Source organism: Tetrahymena thermophila (assembly GCF_000189635.1).
Source record: "Tetrahymena thermophila SB210 genomic scaffold scf_8254803, whole genome shotgun sequence".
Taxonomy (NCBI): domain Eukaryota; phylum Ciliophora; class Oligohymenophorea; order Hymenostomatida; family Tetrahymenidae; genus Tetrahymena; species Tetrahymena thermophila.
The window spans coordinates 27,074-50,549 of NW_002476559.1; the positions used below are offsets into that span (position 1 = coordinate 27,074).

The 23,476-nt window shown below is 22.4% G+C and overlaps 9 protein-coding genes across 9 annotated transcripts in view; 5 read left to right on the top strand and 4 right to left on the bottom strand. All coding sequences in view use genetic code 6, as the record gives it.

Moving 5' to 3' along the window:
* Positions 1-46, top strand: part of TTHERM_00000080 (hypothetical protein) — a gene marked incomplete at both ends in the record, with an annotated part of 619 nt that extends 573 nt beyond the window's left edge. Inside the window, one exon of the mRNA XM_001007989.3 lies at positions 1-46. This exon is cut by the window's left edge and continues 116 nt beyond it. Within this exon, the coding sequence (XP_001007989.3) occupies positions 1-46 (46 nt within the window).
* A 411-nt stretch (positions 47-457) lies between these two features.
* TTHERM_000000090 (transmembrane protein, putative) lies at positions 458-1,379 on the top strand (the record flags this gene model as incomplete). The annotated part of the gene is made up of 4 exons (XM_012795614.1): positions 458-466; positions 573-729; positions 896-1,146; positions 1,197-1,379. 4 exons carry the CDS (start codon positions 458-460, stop codon positions 1,377-1,379), a joined length of 600 nt encoding a protein of 199 aa, XP_012651068.1.
* A 946-nt stretch (positions 1,380-2,325) lies between these two features.
* On the top strand, positions 2,326-3,308 carry TTHERM_00001080 (Rab-family small GTPase Rab4B; the record flags this gene model as incomplete). The annotated part of the gene is made up of 4 exons (XM_001007990.3): positions 2,326-2,446; positions 2,596-2,773; positions 2,871-3,130; positions 3,229-3,308. 4 exons carry the CDS (start codon positions 2,326-2,328, stop codon positions 3,306-3,308), a joined length of 639 nt encoding a protein of 212 aa, XP_001007990.1.
* Positions 3,309-4,852: 1,544 nt separating this feature from the next.
* Positions 4,853-7,774, bottom strand: TTHERM_00001090 (zinc finger protein; the record flags this gene model as incomplete). The annotated part of the gene is made up of 1 exon (XM_001007991.2): positions 4,853-7,774. One exon carries the CDS (start codon positions 7,772-7,774, stop codon positions 4,853-4,855), a length of 2,922 nt encoding a protein of 973 aa, XP_001007991.2.
* A 1,854-nt stretch (positions 7,775-9,628) lies between these two features.
* Positions 9,629-12,300, bottom strand: TTHERM_00001120 (hypothetical protein; the record flags this gene model as incomplete). The annotated part of the gene is made up of 7 exons (XM_001007992.3): positions 12,177-12,300; positions 11,952-12,038; positions 11,662-11,808; positions 10,661-11,379; positions 10,131-10,578; positions 9,939-10,078; positions 9,629-9,886 (listed from the first exon to the last, which is right to left on the bottom strand). Exons 1-7 carry the CDS (start codon positions 12,190-12,192, stop codon positions 9,629-9,631), a joined length of 1,815 nt encoding a protein of 604 aa, XP_001007992.2. The 5' UTR covers positions 12,193-12,300.
* A 1,932-nt stretch (positions 12,301-14,232) lies between these two features.
* Positions 14,233-14,385, bottom strand: TTHERM_00001130 (hypothetical protein; the record flags this gene model as incomplete). Its single annotated transcript, XM_001007993.1, has 1 exon — positions 14,233-14,385. The coding sequence occupies one exon, from the start codon at positions 14,383-14,385 to the stop codon at positions 14,233-14,235; it is 153 nt and encodes a 50-aa protein (XP_001007993.1).
* A 193-nt stretch (positions 14,386-14,578) lies between these two features.
* On the bottom strand, positions 14,579-15,151 carry TTHERM_000001131 (transmembrane protein, putative; the record flags this gene model as incomplete). The annotated part of the gene is made up of 1 exon (XM_012795615.1): positions 14,579-15,151. One exon carries the CDS (start codon positions 15,149-15,151, stop codon positions 14,579-14,581), a length of 573 nt encoding a protein of 190 aa, XP_012651069.1.
* Positions 15,152-16,567: 1,416 nt separating this feature from the next.
* On the top strand, positions 16,568-18,088 carry TTHERM_00001150 (kinase domain protein; the record flags this gene model as incomplete). Its single annotated transcript, XM_001007995.2, has 1 exon — positions 16,568-18,088. One exon carries the CDS (start codon positions 16,568-16,570, stop codon positions 18,086-18,088), a length of 1,521 nt encoding a protein of 506 aa, XP_001007995.2.
* Positions 18,089-20,151: 2,063 nt separating this feature from the next.
* On the top strand, positions 20,152-22,572 carry TTHERM_00001160 (hypothetical protein; the record flags this gene model as incomplete). The annotated part of the gene is made up of 2 exons (XM_001007996.2): positions 20,152-20,366; positions 20,424-22,572. The coding sequence occupies 2 exons, from the start codon at positions 20,152-20,154 to the stop codon at positions 22,570-22,572; spliced, it is 2,364 nt and encodes a 787-aa protein (XP_001007996.2).
* Between the last annotated feature and the right edge of the window lie 904 nt (positions 22,573-23,476).

A 23,476-nucleotide genomic window follows, 5' to 3' on the forward strand; every position in this document is an offset into this window, starting at 1 on the left:
AATTAGTAAAAGAATTATTTAATATTTAATTTTATATTTTATATGAATAAATATTTAAAATATATTTATTTGTAAAAAAATAATTTGTAAATAATATTTATGCAACAGAAATTATGTCTTAAGCAGAAATATTTTAAACAATGAAAAATTATTATGCTCAGATTTACACTATTTAACAGCTTTTTGCCAAAATCTTGTGGTGTTTTAATTAAGTAAATAATAGTAAGTTAAAAAACAAATAATAGGAATAAAACAACAAGAGATTTACAAAAAATCAAGTTTATATTAGATATAATTAATCAAAATAATTTAGGGTAAAAAAAAAAAACCTTATTTAAGTAACCTTAGATAATAACAATTTAGTAAATAAATTAGTATCAGAAATAAGATTTGATGACAACTACAAAATAAATATCAATCAATAGATCATCCTAAATTATGAAATTGGTTTTGTTATATGCTAAAAGTAATAACCTGAAATACAAGATTTTTTTTTAATCAAAGAATATTAATAAATTTTTCATTCATTCATAGATTAATTTTGATTTTAAAAAATAACTAATGTTTTAAAGTATATTAACTAATAAAAAATATCACAAACATTTAATTTAATTCTTAGCTAGAAACTTAACAAAAAATTGGTAAAAAACATCTTCCAAATAAAAATAATTGAGATAATTAGATTTCGAAACAAAAGAATTAGGTTTAAATAAATATCAGTTTATTTAAGTAACTTTATTAGTATTTAATAATCTCTACCCAATTTCTAATAAAAGATTATATGAAATAATAATATAAAAAATTGCAATAAAACAAATGATTCTTTGATAAAAAGAATATCAATTTAATAATCATATTCAAACTACCTATTTAATATTCATTTTTTTATTAATAGATTCAATCCGACGCTATAATCCCATTTTATTTTCTCTATTAGATAGAACTAGAATATAAAAGTATACAAAGTTCTAAAGTAATAATACTAAAATACATTAAAATTTTATTTACATACAATAATATTTTTATTTTGTAAATTGTTTATTTTTATCTAAATAATTATTGATCTATTTATAATTGAGTAGTACAAATCAAATTAGATTTAAAAACACAAAAATTATCCATCAAATTAATTTAATTTTAAGTAAAGTAAAAAAATTTATTGGATATATTTTTAAATAATAAGAATTGGTCTTTAGCTTAACTCTAATATAATATCCTTTAGCTTTTATCCATTTATTTATTTCAATATATATATATATATTTACTTACTTTTTAATTTTGCAAATTATTTTTACTCTTTCCATCCAATATAATAAAACTTCTAGTTAAATCATTATTAGCTTCCATCTCATATATTAAACTGCTATTAATTAAGTTGAAATTTTAATTAAAGTGCAAAATATTAAAGGGAGGGGGGGAAAAAAATAAATAGGCTTTTATTTTTATCTTTAAGTAGTGGTTATATATGGGTAAATATTTTTATAAGTAAAGAACTTATGGATTCTACCTCCCACCTAATTTTTTTAAATATCATAACTTTTAATAATTAAATCAAATATTAACCATTTATAGTTTGAATAAATTAACTGTTATATTTTAATTTTTATACTTAAATTATTTATACTGAAAAAGATATTAAAATTATTATTATTTTTCCAATTAACTATTTCATTAACTTCTATTATTTAATACTTTTAAAAATTTTATTTAGGCATATTATTATAATGAATAAAGCTAACAAAACCTTCAGTTAATAAAAAAATATAAAACATTTAAAGATAAATGTAAAATACATATCACCTACATTAGTTAATTACTAATATTTTAATTACTTATAATAACTTTTAATTATATATTTGATAAAAATATCTAATATTTTAATTTTTTTTGTTTCAATTAAAATAATTAATAGTATTTATTGATTATTTATTATGTAATTTATTTGAAGTTGTTATTTAATTAAAAAAATATTCGTGTATTATTGATTATTACGTAATTTAATTGAAGTTGTTATTTAATAAAAAAAAATATTCAAGATGTTAAATAAAGTTTTTTATTTTTTTTAAAACGTGCTTATTTATTTATAATGGTGAACAAATCTTATTTTTAGGCAAATTAACTTGAATAATTAATAATCAATGTATTTTTTAATAGAATTTGATTTATTATTTCAATAAATTTGTATAAGAATTCTGCAGAATTTTGTTTAAATTATTTGGATTTATTCACAAACAAAAACGAAAAAAAAAAATTAGATTTGCAAATTTTAGAAAATTAATTAACTAATTTTTTTGTTTAAATTAAAAAAGTATATCAAATAAACAAATGTAGGATTTTTACCCTAAAAAGAAGGAAGAATAGGTTGACACTCTTTTTAAATTCATAATAGTAGGAAATGCTTCATCAGGAAAGACATGCTTGTTACATTATTTTATAGAAGGAAAGCGTAATTAATTACAAAATTTAAAGCAGACAATAATAAAATATGAATTTTAATTTGCCATTTAATTGAAACAATAGATAGATTGATTAATATATGTTTATTTAGATTAAGCAAAACGCTAAAAAAATTAAAATATTTATATATTTTAACAGCAAAATAAAATTCAACTTATACTATTGGTGTTGAATTTGGGTCTAAAATTGAAAAGGTTGGATCAAAGCTAGTTAAATTTTAAATTTGGGATACTGCAGGATAGGAAAGATTTAGATCAGTAGCACGCACATATTATAGGGGAGCAGTAGGAGCAGTAATCGTTTTTGATCTGACAAAGTAAAATATTAGTTAGAAATCAATAAATATTTTGAAAATACAAGAAGAAATTATTTACATTTCATTCTAACCTTATTTTTTAATACTTATTTCACAGCATAGATTCATTTCACTCACTTTAAAATTGGGTCAATGATGTTAGAGAATTAGCAAATAAGGAAGTATGTATTGTAGTTTGTGGAAATAAATCTGATTTGACAGATGAACGTGCAGTTTAAAGTCATGAAGCAAAACGTTAATGTGAAAGTCTAGATGTAGAATACATCGAAACAAGCGCATTAACTGGTGAAAATGTAAATGAAGCATTTTCTATTATAACTAAGACTATTTTGCAAAAAATAGAAAATAATTAAATGGGTAATAAATACTATTTAAAATAAATATTAATTGTTAGATTTTATGAAATATTTTTTTTAAAATTAAATAATTTTATCTTTTATCATTTTTATTAAAAGAGCCTATTTTTTAACCGCGTCCATTTACACCTAAGCCTGATTAATTTGATATTGATAAACCTACAAAATGCAATTGTTGATCATAAAATCTAATAAAATAATAATAAGCTATGATATTATAATCCAAATCATTAAAATATTAAAAAAATTTCAATAAATTAGTTTGAAAATATAAAAAATAATTAACTTAATAATAAATAAATATAATTCTCATATAATTATCATATTCTAGAACTATCTATCTCTCTATATTTTATACAATAAAAATTAAATAATTATTAATCACATTTATTTATTTATTATTTCCTTCATTATTATATATTCAATAAAAATATTCTAAAAATGTATCTAACTAAAAAATTAAAAAATGAATGAAAGAATTTAATCATTAAATTTAAAACATAAAAAATTCAGAAATAATATATTGTTGATAGACATAATTTATACCCCTCCACAGCATAAAATTTTATTTAAGGAGTGAAATATAATTATTTAATAACACACTGATTGATAGATATTAAAAGCGTTTATTATAAAATATTAATTTATTTTATGAACATTTAAGTCTCAAATTTAAAAACTTTATTTGAACAAGTTTTTTTAACACTTTTTTCAAAAAATAAAAACCTTTAATAATTCTAACTTTTAATTAAAAAATGTGTTAGAGTTCAAGATATATAGGATAAAGTTATTAAAAACAGAAATATATATAATAACATGTTCAAATTTTAATTTAGTATAGCAATATACCTGCCAATGAAAAATTTAGTAGTTTAAATACCACTAAAAACATAATTAGAAACCTATTCAACTTTAATTCATATTTGGTTATCTTAAATTGAAAATTTATCATATTTGAATAAACTTGTAAGTAACATTTTGATGATTTAATTTATTTATGTTTTAATCAGAAAATAATTAATTAAAAAAGAACTAATCAGATGATGATATCAGTTAAAATTCTTTATTAATTAATTAGTTAATTCAATCTTGCTGAAGCCATAGAAAAGTGCCAATTTAAAATCATTATATAGTTTAAATATTTATTTTTTTTTCCATAAATCCTTAAATATTTATTTTTTTTTTCCATAAATCCTTATATGTTAAAACCATACCCTTTATTTGGATTTTTTTTTTTTTGAAAATTTCTAGACACATTTGTTGACTCATTTTTTTTATTTTATCAAAATGGAATATTTTTTTCTTTCTTTTTTCTGAGTCACTTCTAAAAATATTAATAAAAAAAAAATTTAGTATATTCTTTAAGCTTTAATCCTTGTTTTTAGCATTAGATTGAAAAAATTACTTTTAGTCATATTTTTAAAATTAAAAATGTTTCTTTCTAATTCAAAAAGTAATATATTTAAATATAATAATGAGAAATACTCAAAATTGCAGTTAAAATGAAGGAGTTAAAATAGTTTAATTTAATTTATAATAAATAACTTACTAAGAAATTTTTAATAATTTACAAGTAAGTTTTATATGAAATAAAAATAAGAAATGTAATAAATATAAATATTTCAATTTAAATTAATTAAATATTAATTTTAAATTAAGTTGATTAGCTTTAATTTTTTATTCATAAATTAAAATTGATTTTTTAGTTTTTGGATAGAAATAATCAATACAGAGCAACAGCTCTGCACATTGGACATTTTTAATTTACTTTGAACCATTCTATTATACAGCCTTTATGAAAACACCTTTTACAGCAATCAGATAAGTAAACTTAATCTTTCTCTTCAAATTCAACTAAGCAAATGATACAGCAAAGCTCTGATAATTCCTATTCAGTATACTTTTTAGTAGATTAAAGTGTGTTTTTAATGTCGTTGAGAGAGTGAGTTTTTAATTCTTTTTTACTCTTACAAGCTAATAATTAGAAAAAGAGATAGAAAATGAGAGCTATCAGCATGAAAATTAGAGCAACAGTCACAATTATAATCTATAACCAATTTACTATTGAGTAATAAAAGCTAAATACTATTGCAACATTTATTTCAGATGGGTAACAAAAAGAAAAAGTGAATTCAAGCAAGTTGTATATTACCAAATAGTATTCTTCAAGAAATGAATAGACTCTCATTATTTTAGACAGCAAAAGCCTGTCTTTGTACTTTATTATAACTTCAATTTCTCTTTAAATTAAGTTTGAATTAATTTGGTAGAGCATTTGCTAATTATTATCTAATAAATAATCAGTATCTTTTATATTAGAACGGTTTATGTGATTTATTTAAAGTAAATGCTTCTGATAATAATCATAGCTCACCCTATTTTCTCTGATATTAGGAGAGTTTAGTAATATATTTTATAAAATATTAGTGTCCTTAATAATTTTGATTGTTAAATTAAAAACTTGAATCAAGTAATAGTTTTCTATAGCTGAAATATTTTATTTGCTTTATTTATTTTAGTTAGCTTCATTGACATTTTAAGCATTTTATTCACATTATGCTTCAATTAAATTAGGATTATCAATATTGTTGTTACTGTTTGAAGTATTACTATTTATTTATCCATTAGAATTAACTTGGAGGTTTTAAATATTGTTATTACTATTTTGATTATTGTTATTATTTATTTAATTATTAAAAACTACATTATTATTATTGTTGAAACCTTAAAATGAAATTTAATTTTAATTGCTATTACTATTATTATTGGAATATTACTAATTATTAGAATTATTATTTGCTCTATTTTAATTAACAATATTATTTACTTGAGATTACTATTGTTGTAAGCTTTACTAATATTTTATTGCAGTCATAATTAATTATACATACTCTTCGGGGATTGCTTGATCAATTTAATGCATTGATATATTGTTATTTGCAACATATTAATTGTTTTATATTTAAACATTTTACTATGCTAACATATAATTATTTTAAGGAATATTAATGACCTAATTGTTTTGAATACTAGCATTATTTATATTATTATTGTTGTTGCTGATATTGTCATTTTAATTAGCTTATTCCTAATCTTAAGGCTGTTAAATACTTATTTATTCTATCTTGTTCTGTAAATCTTTTTACTTTTTGTATTAAATTTATAAATCAGAAATCAGGTAAAAGAAAAGATCATGACTGAGAATGTTAACTTCATATAGATTCAAAGTACTTAGATGTTGCTATGATTTCATATATACATAAATATTTAAAAGAAAATTTCTAAACGAGAAGAGCGTATAAAGACAGAAGTGCGCAAGTATTGTAGCATTACAAAATTAAGATGCATTCCTGATCATAAGATATAAGAATCCTATACAGAGAGGAAAATAATATATAATCAATTGAATTTTCTTGAATTTCAGTTTTTAACATAAAATGCTATTCAAGGAATTAATTGATTGTGTTCTAAGCTCTAGTCTATACCTCAATGAAGAGATATATGCCTAAGTTTATTACAACTAGAATGAATATTCATCACTTTAGTTTTGTGGAGCTACAACAGCCTAATCTTAAGGTTAGTTTTAATTATTATTTTATTACAATTGAATTTCTTACTGACTCGCATTCTAAGCTTAGTTTTCTTAATTTATTATCTGATTGGCTTCCTATAAAGGAGCAATTTATTCTACATTTCTCAAATTTTGATTCTCATCATCCACTTACTATCCTTTAGATTCCTACACTTTTAACTCCTGATTTTGAATTATATCTTGATTGATGTCTAGATTTTCTTTTGAATCGTCTTTTAGGATAGTAGTTGCTTTTGTAAATATTTAATTTGTAGATTGATCCAGATCAATAATATCGTTAGCAGATAACATTCTCTTTTAATTTTTATTTTAATCATAATTATTTTTTTAATTGGGCTCGTTTGAAATATATAATTCAGAATTAGATCTCTTTAGCAAAAACTTTCCCTTATTTAAAACCACGCCTTCTCCTTTGAAAGAATTCATTAGGATTTTATTAAGATTTTCTTCTTATTTGTTCTCTTTGATTTAAATATCAAGGTTATTTGATCTTTCTATCAAGTATTGAACAGAATTTTCTAACTTTTATTTGTTCTCCTATTTTTCAGAGTAATTCCCAAATTGCTCTATCTGATCATTCTCCATTTTTTAAAATATTTAATCTCCTTTAATATTTTCAAAATTTAATGCTAGCTATTCTATCTCTATTTTTTTTTTAGAATTTTGCGAGTTTTGAATTACTTTTATTTACTCATTATTCTAAAACTCGTTTGTTTACTAGAAAGATATCTATTCTTCTATGTTATTAAATACAATTAAACCTTCATCCCATTCTTTGTTTTCATGTTGAATTTTTTCCTGATCATTATTTATTTATGAATTATCCGCAGCCACTTTGACAAAATTTTGTATGTCTTTTGATATAAATTGTAAATCTTCAACATCTTCATTTTAGTTGAACTCTATGTTATTTTAAATAAAATTAGCTTTGCAATACTCTATCTAATTCTTAGATGAATTTAAGCTCTAGTTAGCGAGTATATTCTACTAAAGTTCATCTCTTGTATCTTAGAAGGAACTTTATATTTTTATATCTGGCTAATTTATTTGCATGTTCGCTCTTTTTTAAATTATAAAAATTAGATTCTTTTGTTTGATTTCAATAGAATTAAACTTTTTGAAAATTTATATTTATTAGTGATATGAATGAAAGTAGGTTTTGCAAAAAAAACAAATAATAAACCATTTAAATTCTTGTTAAACTATAAAGAAAGATTAAATAATAATTAATTAAATGAATTAATGAATGATTTAATTTGCTTTTTAGATTATTTAATTTATCTTTCTATCTAATAACTAAGTAAATAATTAGATTTTAAAAATCAACTCTTTCAAAAGTTTAATTGTAAAATAAAAACAGTACATAAAAAAATATTTATAATAAATTAATTGCTCTTAGCTAGCAATTGATTATTCTTTTATATACTTTAACTTTAAAAATAAGCTCATATAATTATACTAGGAATATAATAGAAGAGCTTGTGGCAATTAAATTTTTATTAGGTAGACAACTATGCTTTTTTTTTATTTTAAATTATTTTTTAAAAATTAATCTTTTTAATTTTAAAGATTACTTACTAAAACATTTATTTAGAGCAAATTTATTTACAAAAATTTTAGAGGGAATTTAATTTTAGTATAGTCAAAAGTTTAAGCAAAATTTGGTAAATTTAAATTTGAGAAATTATTTATTTTAAAAAATTATATAATATTCAATCCAACATTAAAATATTTTAAATTAAATTTTCTTTTTTTCTATTATTAGTTTGATGAGTTTTAAAAAAATAAACAAATATATCAATCGAATTTATTTAATTTAATTGCTATTATAATATAAAAAATGCACCGACCGGGAATCGAACCCGGGTCAAAGCGATGGCAACGCTCTATTCTACCACTAAACCATCGGTGCTTTCGGTGAAAAACTTCATTTCAAATTGATGAAATCAAAACTCTTTTTCTAAATTTAAATTTCTTTTTAATAAATCAATAATTGTGTTGAGTATTAAATACTTATATATTAATAAATTATTTGATTTAATATGTTTTTAAAAAATAAAGAATGAAATTTATTTATTTGGAACTTGTAGATTTTAACTGAAAAAAATTAAATATTATTAAATTACTTTTTAATCTAAATAAATATTTATAAAAAATGCACCGACCGGGAATCGAACCCGGGTCAAAGCGATGGCAACGCTCTATTCTACCACTAAACCATCGGTGCTTTCGGTGATAGTCTATTTTGTAAGTATTTCTTCTAGAGTGCTTTAATTTTAAGATAAATTTAATGAATTATTAAATATTCACTTTTATTAAAGCTAAATATATAACTAAAATTAATAATAAATAAATGAAAACTAACAACTGTATTAATTTATCTTTTTTTATTTCATTTTATTTATCTCTCTATCAAATATGTAATTTATTTATTAATTTAAAAATTTATAAAAAGCCTTTGAAAATTTTTAGATAAATAATTCATATGTTTAAATTTGAGCTTTTATAATTTTTATAAATAAAAATTAATTTATACATCTAAAAGTATAAACTTTTGAAAATATAATATAATTTCTTAAAAATTAAGGGTATTAGATATAATTTAATATTTTTAAATAAAGCTGCTTTTTAGGTTCGTTCATCATTAATTTAATTTAATTTTTTGTTTGGATGAGTATTGAAAATTTATGCTTCATATAAGATATTTATATATTAATTTAAATATTAAATAATAATTTTTATTAGAGTGAAATTTATTTTGCAAGAAAATATATTACAATATTTATGTATTTATATAAACTCTATTTAAGTTAAATTAATACTATTAAAGTAACTTAAATAGGAAAAAAAGGTAATTCTAAACTTAATATTAATCTAAACAAATATTAGTTAGATCAAATTAATTTTTCACTAACCTTATTAGTATTCTTCATCATTAGCACCTTCCTAGTTTCTTTCTTCTTCCTCTTCTTCACCTTGATCATCGCCTTCTTACTATTATTATTACTATTGCTCATCATCTTAATCTTATTCAGCTTCGTTTTCTCTATCTTATTAATCATCATATTCTTCCTATCTTTCAGCGACTTCTCCATCTCCTTCTTCATCCTTCTTTCCACCTGAACTGTAAACCATCAATTTAGTAATATAACTTTTGTATTATTCCTATTCATTAAAGTTATTAAAATAAAAGTTTAATTTTAATTTTCTATTTTACAAGTTCATCATTTAATCTATCGTTTTCAGCAGTTAAGATTTCTTTTTCTTCATTCATATGAGAGAAAAGTGCTTTGAATTTTTCTATTAACTCTTCCATTTTTTTAATTTCCAAATCCTTTAACTCATTGTTTCTAGATACTATAAATAATAAGTATTTAATAAATAGTTAGAAGATAAAAAATTTAAATACGCTCTTTGATGATTTCTTCTTTTCTTTCAAGTAGCTTTTCAAGACTTGCAACTCTCTTAACTATTTAAGGATCTTATGATTATCCTTCTTCTTCATTTAATTTTTCTGTGATCAAATCTAAAATCTAAGGATTTTCCTTAATTGCTTTAATTAGGGGATCGTCTAAATATTGAGTTTGTAAATTTTAAATTTTAGAGTTTGATTCAGACAAAAGGGATTCGAATTATTTTAGTTTTTCTTTATAACTTAATTCAATTTATTTAAGAGATTAAGACATTTCTTCATTTTGCTATTTGATGTTGGTTTCAAACTTTTGGCATTAAACTAATAAAGCTTCATTCTTCTTCTTTTCTGCTTCATATGCTAATTTGTACTAATCAGCCTCTTTAGAATTTTATTCTTTTAACTTTTGCACTATTTCATCATGATTTTTTTCTAATTAATCAAGCTATTTATATTAATAAATAAAAATGAATACTTTCTCTACCATATAATATTTAAATTATTTATTTATTTGATTTTGAATTTACCTTTTATTTTAATGAGGAATTATCGCTTTCTAATCTATGAATTTCTTATTTATATTTCTAATCAGAAATGCTATTTGCAGGTAAAGTAGCATTATTTGAACTAGTTAAATTGCTTTATTCATTTTTAGGAGAGGTTTCAGATCTTAAGTTACTAGAAAGTTAAGCCCCATGAGGAGAAATTGGGGAAGTAATAGTATTTAAATTTGAAACATTTTCTGGAGCAGGCTAGCTTTCAAGCTTAGGGGAAGTTCTTTCAGCTACTTGATCAGATTTCTACTATTATTGCTATTATTGTTCATACTTTGTGAGATAGTAAGAAGGCTGATTCAATTACTAGATGTGAGATCCACCAATAGATGAATTAGAGGTGATAATTTTTTCATATCTAGAAGCAGGAGATGTGTAGCTGTTTTAAGTGTGTAAATTATTTTGGGAAGTGCTTACACCAAGATTTGAAGTATAAGCATTTGCATGAGAAACATAAGATGATTCAGATTATAATTTATTATTTAATTCATTTATTTTATTCATTATATCTCTCTTACGTTACTCTCTTTGCTTTCTTTCCATATCAAATTATAAAAATGTTTCAACATTTCTTTGATAGTCAGGATTGTTGCTAGTAGTAGAAGCAACCTTATTAGGGCTTTAGTAAAGAGAATATCCTTTTTAATGTGCATTTAATCTCTTAATTGAATCACCCAAAAATTAATTATTTCCTTTTAGATAATAATAATCAAAATAAATAATAAATAAATAAATGAGTATTACTGAACAACAAATAAACAAATATTTAAAAATATGGAATAAAAAAGAAAATTTTCTATTAAAAATTTAATTTAAATTGAAAACTCAAATAATTATTTGGTTTTGTTAGCTAAAATAAATTCATTTTATTCATTTATTTTTTACGTTTCATTTTTGTAATTCTTTTTTTTTGTAGATATTAGCATTAATGCATTAAGGTAGGTAATAAAAATTGTTCATTAATAAATAATTACTCTGAATATTTGAGATACTGTAATTAGAAAGTAATCTTTCATGAATTGTGCTTGGAGATAAATATCTTCTATTGTCATCTCTAACGGGTGATCTATATTGTTCACGATCTCTTTCAGGGGAACTTATGAATCTGCTGTTAATTTAACCTAAATTAATTCATTTATTAAAAGATTATGAGCAAATCTTAGAATTAGATGGAGTTCTTTCAAAGGATTAGCAAATAAATCAAAATATCTTCATACATTTATATATCTGATAATTGTAAAATGAAATTTGATGAATAAATTACTATCTATCTTTTATCTAAGATATTGCTTTTCTAATCTTTCGCTAAGAAGCTTGGATTCATAATTTAATCTCCTTGAGTCAGAGAAATCTATTCATTTTTTAATTTAAAAAGATTGTTATATTTTGTTTGTATTTAAATTTTTGGTGCTGTTAAGCATCCATCGTCTGTCTCAAAATTATATTTTTTTGTGAGACTTTGCAATAAAAGAGAGAATAAATCTAATACGGCTAACTTCAGACATTTTATTTTTTGATAGTAATTTTATTTTGCTTTATTGGAAACAATATATCTTTCTAATTTGAATAAAATCTTAAAATATTCCTAACAAAGAAATCAATTAGTTTATTTATTTATTTATATTTCAGTCAATATATATCATTTAATCAATAAATTATTAGATAGAGAAATTAATGAATGAAATAAATTATTTAATTTAATTTATAGGGTTTTTAATTTTAGAACAGTTATCCAGCAAAAATTAAAAGGATTACCATAGAGAGAGAATCTTATTTTACTTTTTCTTTTTTATTTTCTTTTTATTAAATTAATTCCAACTGGCTCTTTTTGAATTATTAAATACTTCAAAATTAAATTCATTTTTTATAAATTTAAATAAAGCATTCAAAAAATATTAAATCAAGGCCAAAAAAAATATTTTTACTTGAAAGCCTTTATTTAAAATATTTTCAATCATTAGAAGCATTTTTAAATGAATGAATAAATAAATTATTTTTTTATTAAAAATTTTGAAAATGAAGAAGAAAAAATCAATAAAATATAAAAAAATAGAAATTAATTTTTTTATTTGATTTTAAATTTAAAATATTTTTTTAGTTTGATTTATTCTTTAATATTTTATTTTGTAAAAATTAATTATTAAAAAAAAAATAATTGAAGATAGGATCATATAAAAATAAATTTCATCACCTATTGTATATATTTAGTAGGACTATTTTTAGTAAGATTGATTTGAATAGAATATTATACTTAGAAATAGCTGAGGATGATTGATTGAATAGATCAAAATGTATTTATATAAAATTTAAATAAATAAAATCGTTTTATTGCAAATATAATGAATTTATTTGTTAATAGCTCAAGATTAATTGATAACAATTTTTATTTTATCTGCACTTTGATGTTTATTATTATTTTTAGTAATAAAAATTTTTTGGTATTTTAAATTGCTGAACTAAAGATGAAGAATTTATTTATAAAATACTTTCAAAATCATCACTTCTTAAAGATAAATTTAGGTTGGCTTTCTACTTCAATATATTTAAAGATTTTAAACTATGCTAACTTGTGAAGGTGATTTTGGTGAAGTAATTGTTAAAAAACTATGCAAGCATTTTTTAAAAAATTTCAAATTTAAATTTTATTTCCCTTAGAGCGAATGAAACAAGTTATATTTACTACTTACTTTATAAAGTGTTAATTAATGTTTTTAATTATTTTCCTTATTTCTTGCCCAAAAGCTGCTTTTGCTTTATTTACTTTTTCTTTTTCGCAATTTTTTAAGTCGAGGGATCGAAAACCTTGAACGAACTAAGATTTTTTTGTTTGCAATTTATCATTTGAATGAAAAAATAATAGCAAATTATAATCTTAATTTTTTTGATGCACAAAAAATCAAACAAAAAAATTATACAAAATCAGGATATTTTCTTAATTGAAAAGTCTTTTATAACAAGTACATGTAATTTTCTTCAGTAGCAAACAACTAATTTCTTTAATTATTCAACCTAACATTTGTTTGTTTTTAACAGACATAAATGCCTTTTTTAATGTCTTCAAATATTAGTTTTTGAAGACTAATTTGAGCAAAGAATAAAGAAAATGATCATTTAAATTAAATATTTTAAAATTATCTTCAAATTAAAAATTTGTAGTGTTTTTATGTGTTAGTTTTAAAAGGGTATTATCAAGCTTTTTATTCATAAATACATAGTAAATTTTGATTAAGGAATGCTTGCTTATTTTGATCGATTGATATATAGTTCCTATTATCTATCAGAGTTAAGCTCTTTACTTTTAATATTTTTGACTACACATAAGATTGATTTATGGATACAAATTTATTTCTTTCTTAAATATTTGTGAATTTTGCCAATTATTTATCAAAAATTTTCAATAACAACAAATACTATTATAAATTATAGCGTCTTCCAAACTGCTCTTCTATCATCTTTTAAAAAGGCAAAATTTTATCAAACAATTACTTGATATCAAAAATTTAACAATAATATTTTTTATAATCTTTTTTTTTTCTACCTCTTCTTCATTCCCTATAAGTTAAGGGACTAATGAAGAATGAGGAAGTGTAAGTTTATAAGAATTAGTGTCTAACTATTCCCAAATTATTTTTACCTTATATCATATTTGCGTCAACTCTTTTACAAGCATCAGCTTTATGAGCTTCAAAAACTTTCATACTTTGTCTGTTAAAAAAACGGGTCTGACTAAAATTGCAAATGAAATAGAGTTCAGGGATTGTTCATAATCAGTTACTTCACACTTTTGAGTGCACCCCACCGTTTTTTAAATGTAAACAGACAAAAAGAAAATAGAATATTTTAAAGTCCGAAATGTAGCTTTGAACACTTGAAATTGACGCACTTTCTAAATCAAAAGGATTTTTTATTTTCTACAGCAATTGGCTGCTTGGGTATATAAATGAAAAACGTTAAAAAGCAATCATAGATACCCTTAAATATGTGTTAAGTTGTCTATTAAAGAGATTTATATAAATTAAATAGATATTCTATTATCTGGTGAAATGTAGTTTAGTACATTTTGTAGAAAAAAATAAGTAGTGAATGAGTGAGTGAGTAGATGAAGGAGTAAAAAAAGAATAGAGGAAATATATATATATTATAATAAGATATTTAAATGTATGTTTCAATTATTGCAGCAAGTGAGCCTATGGGTGTTTTTACATTGATAATTACTTTATTATTTGTAGATGAAAGAAAATAGCTCTTGCTTTGCTCTATCACAGACAAAGAGACAAGAACTAATTATAATTATAAGTTTCCCTACAAGCAGAATCTAATTTTTGAAGCCTTTCTTTGTTAATAAAATACTAATCTGAAAATGCTAATACAGTAAATGTTAGTAAATAGAAAATAAATTGGATAATATGAAAAATAAATATTCAATCGAAGTTGGAGATTAAAAGAAAGAGGTAGAACAAACATGCTACTCAATTAAGGGATAACTACTAATATTAGCTTTTATTAACGAATTTGGCATGAGTAAGAGAAATGTTTGTAAAAACAAAGAAAAAAGCATTAATCAAAAGATGCTCGCAAGTGAAAGTTTTCAACTGTAATCTTTATATTAAAAAAGAAAGAGAGTGATTGACTGAGTCAGTCAGAGATAAATAAATAGCTAAAGAGATGGGGGGTTTCGATAAGGAGTGCACATCAAAAGATTTAACTTGATAAAATATTAATTGAAGGAACAAATCAATCGATCGATCGATCGACCAATCGATCAGTCATACAGACAGACAATGAGTCTATCTATAATATTAATATAATCAAACAATCCACCAAAGTTTGTTAACTGTTTTTGAAAATGGGAAGTGATTCAAAGTAAAGTGGAAGGAAAATAAAAAGGAAATCAAACAATCAAATTATCAAAAACAAAAAATAATTGCTTCTTTGTTCAATCAAAAAAATCAAATATTAGAAGAAATTAAAAAAAAAAATTAATTAATTAAGTTATTAATTTGTTTGTGCAAATGAATGAATGAATTATTAATTAATTAATAATATATAATGCTTTATGAGATGGGGAATAGATAGATAATCTTGAGTCGGTTGAAATAATCAATATGATGATTATATATAAAATTATATAAATAATTAATTACTCGATAAAATTTAAAAATTAAATTTTTAGATAAAAAAGGGCGTTTAAAAAAAAAATGTTATGATAATACATATAGCTTGAGCTAGATGTGAACTGATAGCGAGCTAAAATTTCATGGATTTCTACTGATTTTTTAATACCTACCTTGGAAAGCACTTTCTATATATAATAAAGTGAGAAATGAATTTCTATTTATGTTATTTTTATTATTCGCCATTTTATATTTCTTTTTCATATATATTAATTTTTATATATTCTTTTTTTTTTTTTTGAAGGAAGAGTGGTTGTGTGTAGTTCGTTCATGTCTTCTTTGATCAACTGATTATGATTGATTGATTAACTTTAATGAATCTCAGATTTATTATTAATTAATTAAAATTACTTTCTTTCAAGAGAGTGGGAGGGATTAGTTAGTTGATTCAAATGAAAAAATGAATAAATGATCAATTGATTAATTCGTAGATCAAGTCAGCTAATTAACTATTATTTTGTTAGCTAGCTTGAGATCAATATTTGATAGATCATTTAAAAAATATAATAGACGATTTTGGAGAAAATAAAAGGTAAAGTGTCTCTCTCAACCTATATATTATTATCTGATCTCCTTCTTTTTTTTACTTACTTTTTGTTAATGTTCTGTTCTATATATTTTTGTACAAATAAACAAGAAAATGCAAAGAAAACTATTTTTTAAATAGCATTGATTGATTGATATTGAATTCCCCTTTAATAATTTAATGTATTTTGAGAGAAGAAAGGTTTATTAATTAATTAAAGAAGAGGAAAAAAGAAGAAGAAGAAAAAGCAAATTAATTATTAGAGTGACTATATAAATAAAGAAAAAATTTTAATTTGTTAGGGAATTATAATCATAACTAATTAATTATTCTTTTTTTTTCAAAAAAAGAAGAAAAACATCAAATCAAACATATTGTTCATTTTTTTTGACTTCAGTATTTGTTTTAGGGAAGATAATCGTACGAAAAATGTCGTTTAATACTTCTTAAACTGTTTAACATTCCTAACAAAGTCAAAAACAAAGTATTTGTAGCGAAAATGATATCAACGTTCTCGCAAATATTTTTGAACAAAAAGGCAATCTGCTTTTCTCTGATTAAGGCAAGCTCGTTTATTAATGCGGGTTATATGTCCTCAAGGAGGTTTACTTGCCTTAGATTCAACAATAATCCTAGCAAAAGGATAATCATAGCGTTTCTGATCAGTAGTAACAGGCTCCTTCCTCTTCAGCTAGCAGTCAACCTGTTGTTTCTGCTGTTTATCCTCCTTCTCCTATCCAATCATAGCAAAATGAGATCGACCTAAAGCTAATTTTAGAAAAAAGAATCAAAGATTGCTTGCTTTTATAGAACGAATTTGTGATTACCCAGAATATAAGCTGCAAAAATGCTAACATCGCTAAGCCCATCGACTTCAAGGCTACTCCTGCTAGATGTATGCTATTCTCTCCTTATATGAGCGAAAAAGACGCTTTTACTCACTTGATACAAAAAAACGCGGGTATTTTTTAAAAAATAAACTATTTCTCCCTCGAAAATAGAAGCAACGAACAAGATGAATTATTACATAGAGTTCGTGGAATTCTTTTCGGTGCTATGAAGTTAGCATTCGAAATAGGCACTGCTTTAAAGTACCTGCACGAAGAACTCAATATTGCTCACAATGACATCAAGCCTGATAACTTTTTCGCTCACTTTGGCTAGCATCCTCTAATTGAAAGTAGCTAAGTTTACGACTACACCAACAAAGTCACTCGTGATGATGACGGTGTTTAATACTATCTTGGTGACTTCGCCTACTCCAAGGAGTGCGGATTCACTTCTTAGAAAGAAGCCAAGAGATTCTTCTAATAGAAAGTTTAATCCTACTTTTCACCTGAAATCTTTGCTTTGATAGAAGGTGGACAAATTGATCTTCAGAACTTCGAAAAGCAGTACGATGTATTTGCTTTTGGCATCAGTCTCTTCTAGATCCTTTTCCAAATGAACCCCTTTCAATCCAATGGCTGCCATCTCAGCGATACCTCATTTAACCTTCTCCACACTAACCCTGAAAAGTTTTGGAGCTAATTGTGGTAACCGCTGAGCGTCTACGGGTAGATGACTAATATTGACCTGATGAAAGATCTCTTGACCAAAATGCTTGAAAGAGATCCTTCTAAGAGACCCAATATTAGCCAAATCCTATAGCACCCATGGCTCGCTAACATCTAAAACTATTTTTTATAATTAACTCACTGAAAAACAAACAAACAACCAAACAAACAAACAACCAACCAACCCCAACCACAAACAAAAAAACATACACAAATCTTAATAATTTATGAATTAACCTAACCATTTTCTTTGAAACGATTTTGAGATCGTGATACTATGATTAGCCTGCAATCATTTCAAGTTACTATTCAAACCAAAATGCAAACACCCACCTACTCTTTATAAACCACTTACTTTTATTTTTTATAATCGCAAGTTAACTTTTGTTCACTTGCAAACAAACCCCCTACCAACAAACCACCCATAAAAACAAAAAATAAACAACCAAATCTAATAACTTAATTAAAAAACAACAAGAAAACAAAAAAAGCAACCAAACAAATCAAAACAAACACAATAATAATAATTTATAAATGCTTAATGTATTATTTCTCTCATCTATCTTTCTACTTTTAAAACAATTCTTTAATAAAATATTAATTTAATAATTAATAAATAAATAAATCAATACCTAATTTAAATATCCAAACTCCTACGAATTTTATTAATTAAAAATAAATTTAGTTAAAGATAGCTTTATCTATGAACGAAAGAAAATAGTTAATGTGCAAAAATAAAAATAATGCAACCAAGAACTAATAAATTAATAACCAATAAATACAATAATAACTAACTTGATTGCATTTGCAGCCGTCACATAAGTAATATTTTAGCGAAAGCTAATCTGCATGCATGTTAACAATTTTCAGCTATTTTTAACAATCGAGTCCAAAAATCCTTATTTCCAATGGTAAGAAGGTTTCTGTGAACAAATCTTCCACTTCATTTACCATAACTTGCTACTGGAAAAAGGAAACAATAAATAAATAAATAAAATAAACATAACCTACTTCTTAAAACTACTATTAAATAATAAATATTTAAATAAAATCACTTTATAATTGTGCTTTATCAATTGTTTTAAAAATAATTGATTAGCACTTTTCCTTACTTCTATTTAAAGAGAGTGAACTCTCACTTAGAATAAATAAATCTTAACGTGTATTCTATCTATATTTTTTATTATGTTAGTGTGTATTAATAAAAACAAATAAAAAATGATAACTTGCATTTTTGTGACTAATTTGATCACAATTCAAACATAAAACATTTAATCTTCTTTTCATTTCTTTTTACTTAAATTTCTTTGATAATTATTAAATTTTCTATTATTAAACATAAAATTAATCTTTTAATTTAAAAGATTTATTGAATTAATTTGTTTTTTTATATTTTACAAATTCAAAATTTTTCTAAATCTTATTATTTTAACTTTTTTAAATTATTTTTATTAAATATATTTAATAATTATTTATTGGATATAATAAATCATCTTACTTACATTTAAAGCTCTTATTTTAATTTAAGTAATTTTTTAAACAAAAATTAAATAATTAATATTAAGTTATCTCTTAAAATAACTGTTTGTTTTCAACTAAAAATTATTTCAAATAATTAAAATAAATTGTAATAAAAGAAATTAATTAATTAATTAGCTTTTTTGTGTAATTAAAAAAATCAAAGTTTGATTAAAATATTTTTTTAATTTAAATATTATATTTTATTTAACCAAATTTGATAAATTATTTCTGTTATTTATAAAAATTTTTAGCTAATTTTTAAAATATTAAAGTTGTAATTATAATTTTATTTAAGTTGATATAATGTCTAAAATTAAAATGAATAATTTGTTCTTTTTACTCAGTAAATTTATATAAAATTAATCAAGATGATTGAAACAATTTTCAAAGTGAGTTATTTTATTTAATTGGATTTTCAAAAATAAATTCACTAATTTAAAATTTAATTTAAATGATATGGAAAAATATTGTTTTATTTTAAAATTTATTGAAACACAAAATAGATAAAAAAGTTGAGATAAAAAAATATCTTAAAATATCTTCTCAAGATTTCTGATTTCTTAGAAGAAAATTTATTGATAAAATTTTGTTAATGAATAATTAAAAATATTTACTAACTTATTACTTGATTATAATTTTTTGTAATGAATGGCTTAAAAATGTATTTATACTTTGATTAGCTTACTGATGTATTGTTCAAAGGCTGCTTTGTTTATTCTTAAAAAGTAGCGATTCAGTGCTTAAAGATTTTTTACCATTCTTCCAATAAATTTATAAAGTAATAAATATAAGGCTATTATCAAACAAATAAAAAATAACACACCTGCTTCATTCAATAAGGCAATTCGACAAAAGAAAAAGAAAACTACACAGAAACACTTTTTAGTAAAAAAAAAAAAAAAGTAATATTAAAAATAGCTAATTTCTAAGAGATTAATTTCATTAAATTTATTAAATAGAAAGGATATATAAAATAGATTAAGCAAGGTTGCACTAAATAGTAATAATTATATAAATAGATAAATGTAGGTTATAAGCAATCCAAATGGAATAGACAGCTAGCACTAGATGTTGCTCAACTTGTTCTAAAATTTTATTGAAATTCATTCTGAAGATTACGAAAATTAATCGAATCTTTCTTAGTTGCGGAAGTAAATGAATTAAAATATCAAAAGAGAGTGGAACTATTTCAAGTGCTAAATTAACGTAAACCCACTGAACACTGACAAGATCACCACTTATTTTCATCTTTTAGAGAAGAGTTTATTAGAAAATAATAGTCTTGATAATTCTCCTTCTCATTCACCTACAATAAGACCTTCATAGCATTAAAAAGATATGAGTGAATCAAGTAAATCTCCAAACACAAGATTTCTTACCATCAATCCGAATGATGTACCTAAAGATGCATTCAAAAAAAATTGTTTCAAAAGAAGTACCAATGCTGCATAAAACAGAATTAACCTTAATAGCAACAGCAATGACGAAACAGCAGTACCTTCGAATAGGATTTAATAGACTCATGGATATTTTTCTCCTCAAATACAACCTAGTTCTGACAGATAATTTAGTTAAATGTTACAATAATTTGAGCAGAATACGATGAAAAATGCACGAAGCCCTTATTACAATTAAAGTAGTTAAGTAAACTAGCATAATTTCACGAGTGCAGTTTAATCAAGCAATTAAGATCCTTTTTAATAATAAAAAAATAATTTTATCAAACCATCTTAATTTTAATAGCAATAAGGATATCAAAATAATTATCAAATTTAAATTAACTCTAGCAGCAATACCACCTCAGAAAATAATGCCATAAATTAATAAAGAGGGTTAATCAAAGTGGATGAAAGCAACTTTAATAGTCCTCCTATATTTCCTCTTGAAACAGTAAATAATCAATAACAATTACAATTACAACAACAATAGCAAGTGCTATCAAAATTAGATAGTGAAGAAAACAGTGCAAGTAACAGTGAAAGTAGTAGCACAAGAAACAGCTAAGATATCATCAATAATGTTTCAAATAGTTAGCCAAATAATAATCCAAACGGGAATATGTTAAATGCTAACTAATCTCCTACATTGAACAACACGCAAAGCAATACATCTTTGCAGATAGAAAACCTTAAAAATTAAGCATAATAATTTTATAAGGAATACAAAAGCCAGCAAATAGATTCTTAAAGATCAACATAGCAAGATACTTCTAAGAATATAGTTTAAAATGTTAATTTAATCAATCCTCAATCATAGCAAATAGGAAATTAGAAAGACAGTTCATCAATTTAGTAACAATTTTAATAGCCAATCTAATAAGTTTAATCTCCGATTATTCCAATCAGCTATAATATTTCTTACGATTAAGAGAAATATATAGCTACAAACCCATAAATATAGGTAAATATCCAAGGGAATAACCAAGGATAGTAGCATTCGCACTCGTTAGATTATAACCAATAAAATCTAAATAAGTTAGCTTTTAACAATTTTCACTAGTATAGGGCACTTTCTCCAAATCCTCAATCAACATAAAATAATAATTTATAATTCGAAAATAGAACTTACAGTCCAAACAGTAGACTTTATCACAATCCTTAAATGTAAAATTTCTCTTAATAATAGTAGCAATTATAACCTCCCTAGAAACAAACTAAAAATGCTTTAAATTATAAAAATAAGCTGCTTTAAGCAGCAAATCAGGCCGTTCCTTTAAATTAATATCAAGTTGGATAATAGTAAAAGAGCGATTAAAGTATAAACTCAAATTCTTCAAGTAATTTGAGTATGACCACTAATAACCTGACTTAGCCTTAGAGTTTGGCTTAGCAATATGGAATGTAAGAAAACCAATCAACTGCAACTGTATAGAGATACTAATCTCCATTACGCCAAATAAGCTCTATAAATTCTCTCTAGCAGATAAATCAAAATTAATAACAATAAACCTAATAATAACCAGTAAACAACATCGCAGAATAATAGTCAATAATTGATGAAATGTTGAGGTACTAATTCAAAATAAAGCAAGTCCTCGAAAAAACTCAACTGCTTGAAACTTACATGAAAAATAATTCAAGTGCAATAAATTCTTTATTTAACTAATGAACTGAGTGAGAAAAGCATATTTATAAAGATAGAATTTAAGTTAATTCAATTAAGAAAAATAATCCAACCTTGTGTCTGTTTTCAGTTTTAAAAAATTAAAATATCTTCTTTAATTTTAATACAATCTAAATAAATAAATAAAAAAATAACAAAAATAAAATTAAAGTTTAAAAAAATTATAGTAACAATTAAAAAATAAATAATAACTCCTTATTCATTAACTTTTATATGAATTAATTTCTTCAAGTTCTCAATCATTATCTATTCAACAAATAAATACTTATTATTTTCTTTACTTCTTAGTTAGGTATTTATTTAATTTTACAAATTCTTCTATATTATTTATAAACATGTAAATCATTTCAAAACCTTTTAATTTAATCTCAAAAAAGTTTGCATACTTTATTTTTACTTATTAAATGAATAAATCAGTAAATAAATTCATTTAGTTATTCTTAAATTTTTACAATAAATTAATCAATTATGTTTATAAACAAATATCTTTCTTTTTATTTTTAATCATCATTTTTTACTATTCAAAAATAAATCAATTTTTTAATATTAAATTTTTATTTTTGATCATAATAATTATTTTAAATTTTTTAGTAAATTTATTTTGTTATTTGTAAATTTTAAAATATTCCAATTTTATAAATTTTATAGAAACAAACTTTATATTTTAGATTTTAAATAAAAGAAATTTTTTTTAGAATCTTAGATTTTAAGTAATAAGGAAGTTGTGATGAATGTAATTTGTTGATTTAATAGAATAATATCTAATTAAATATGTTTTTTTTTTGAATTTCTATTTAAATATATTGAATTCAAGCATTTTTAAGGTGTAAGCTAAAAAGTTTTAGTGGAAAAAAATCAAATATTTTTTATCAGATTTAAATAAATTTGA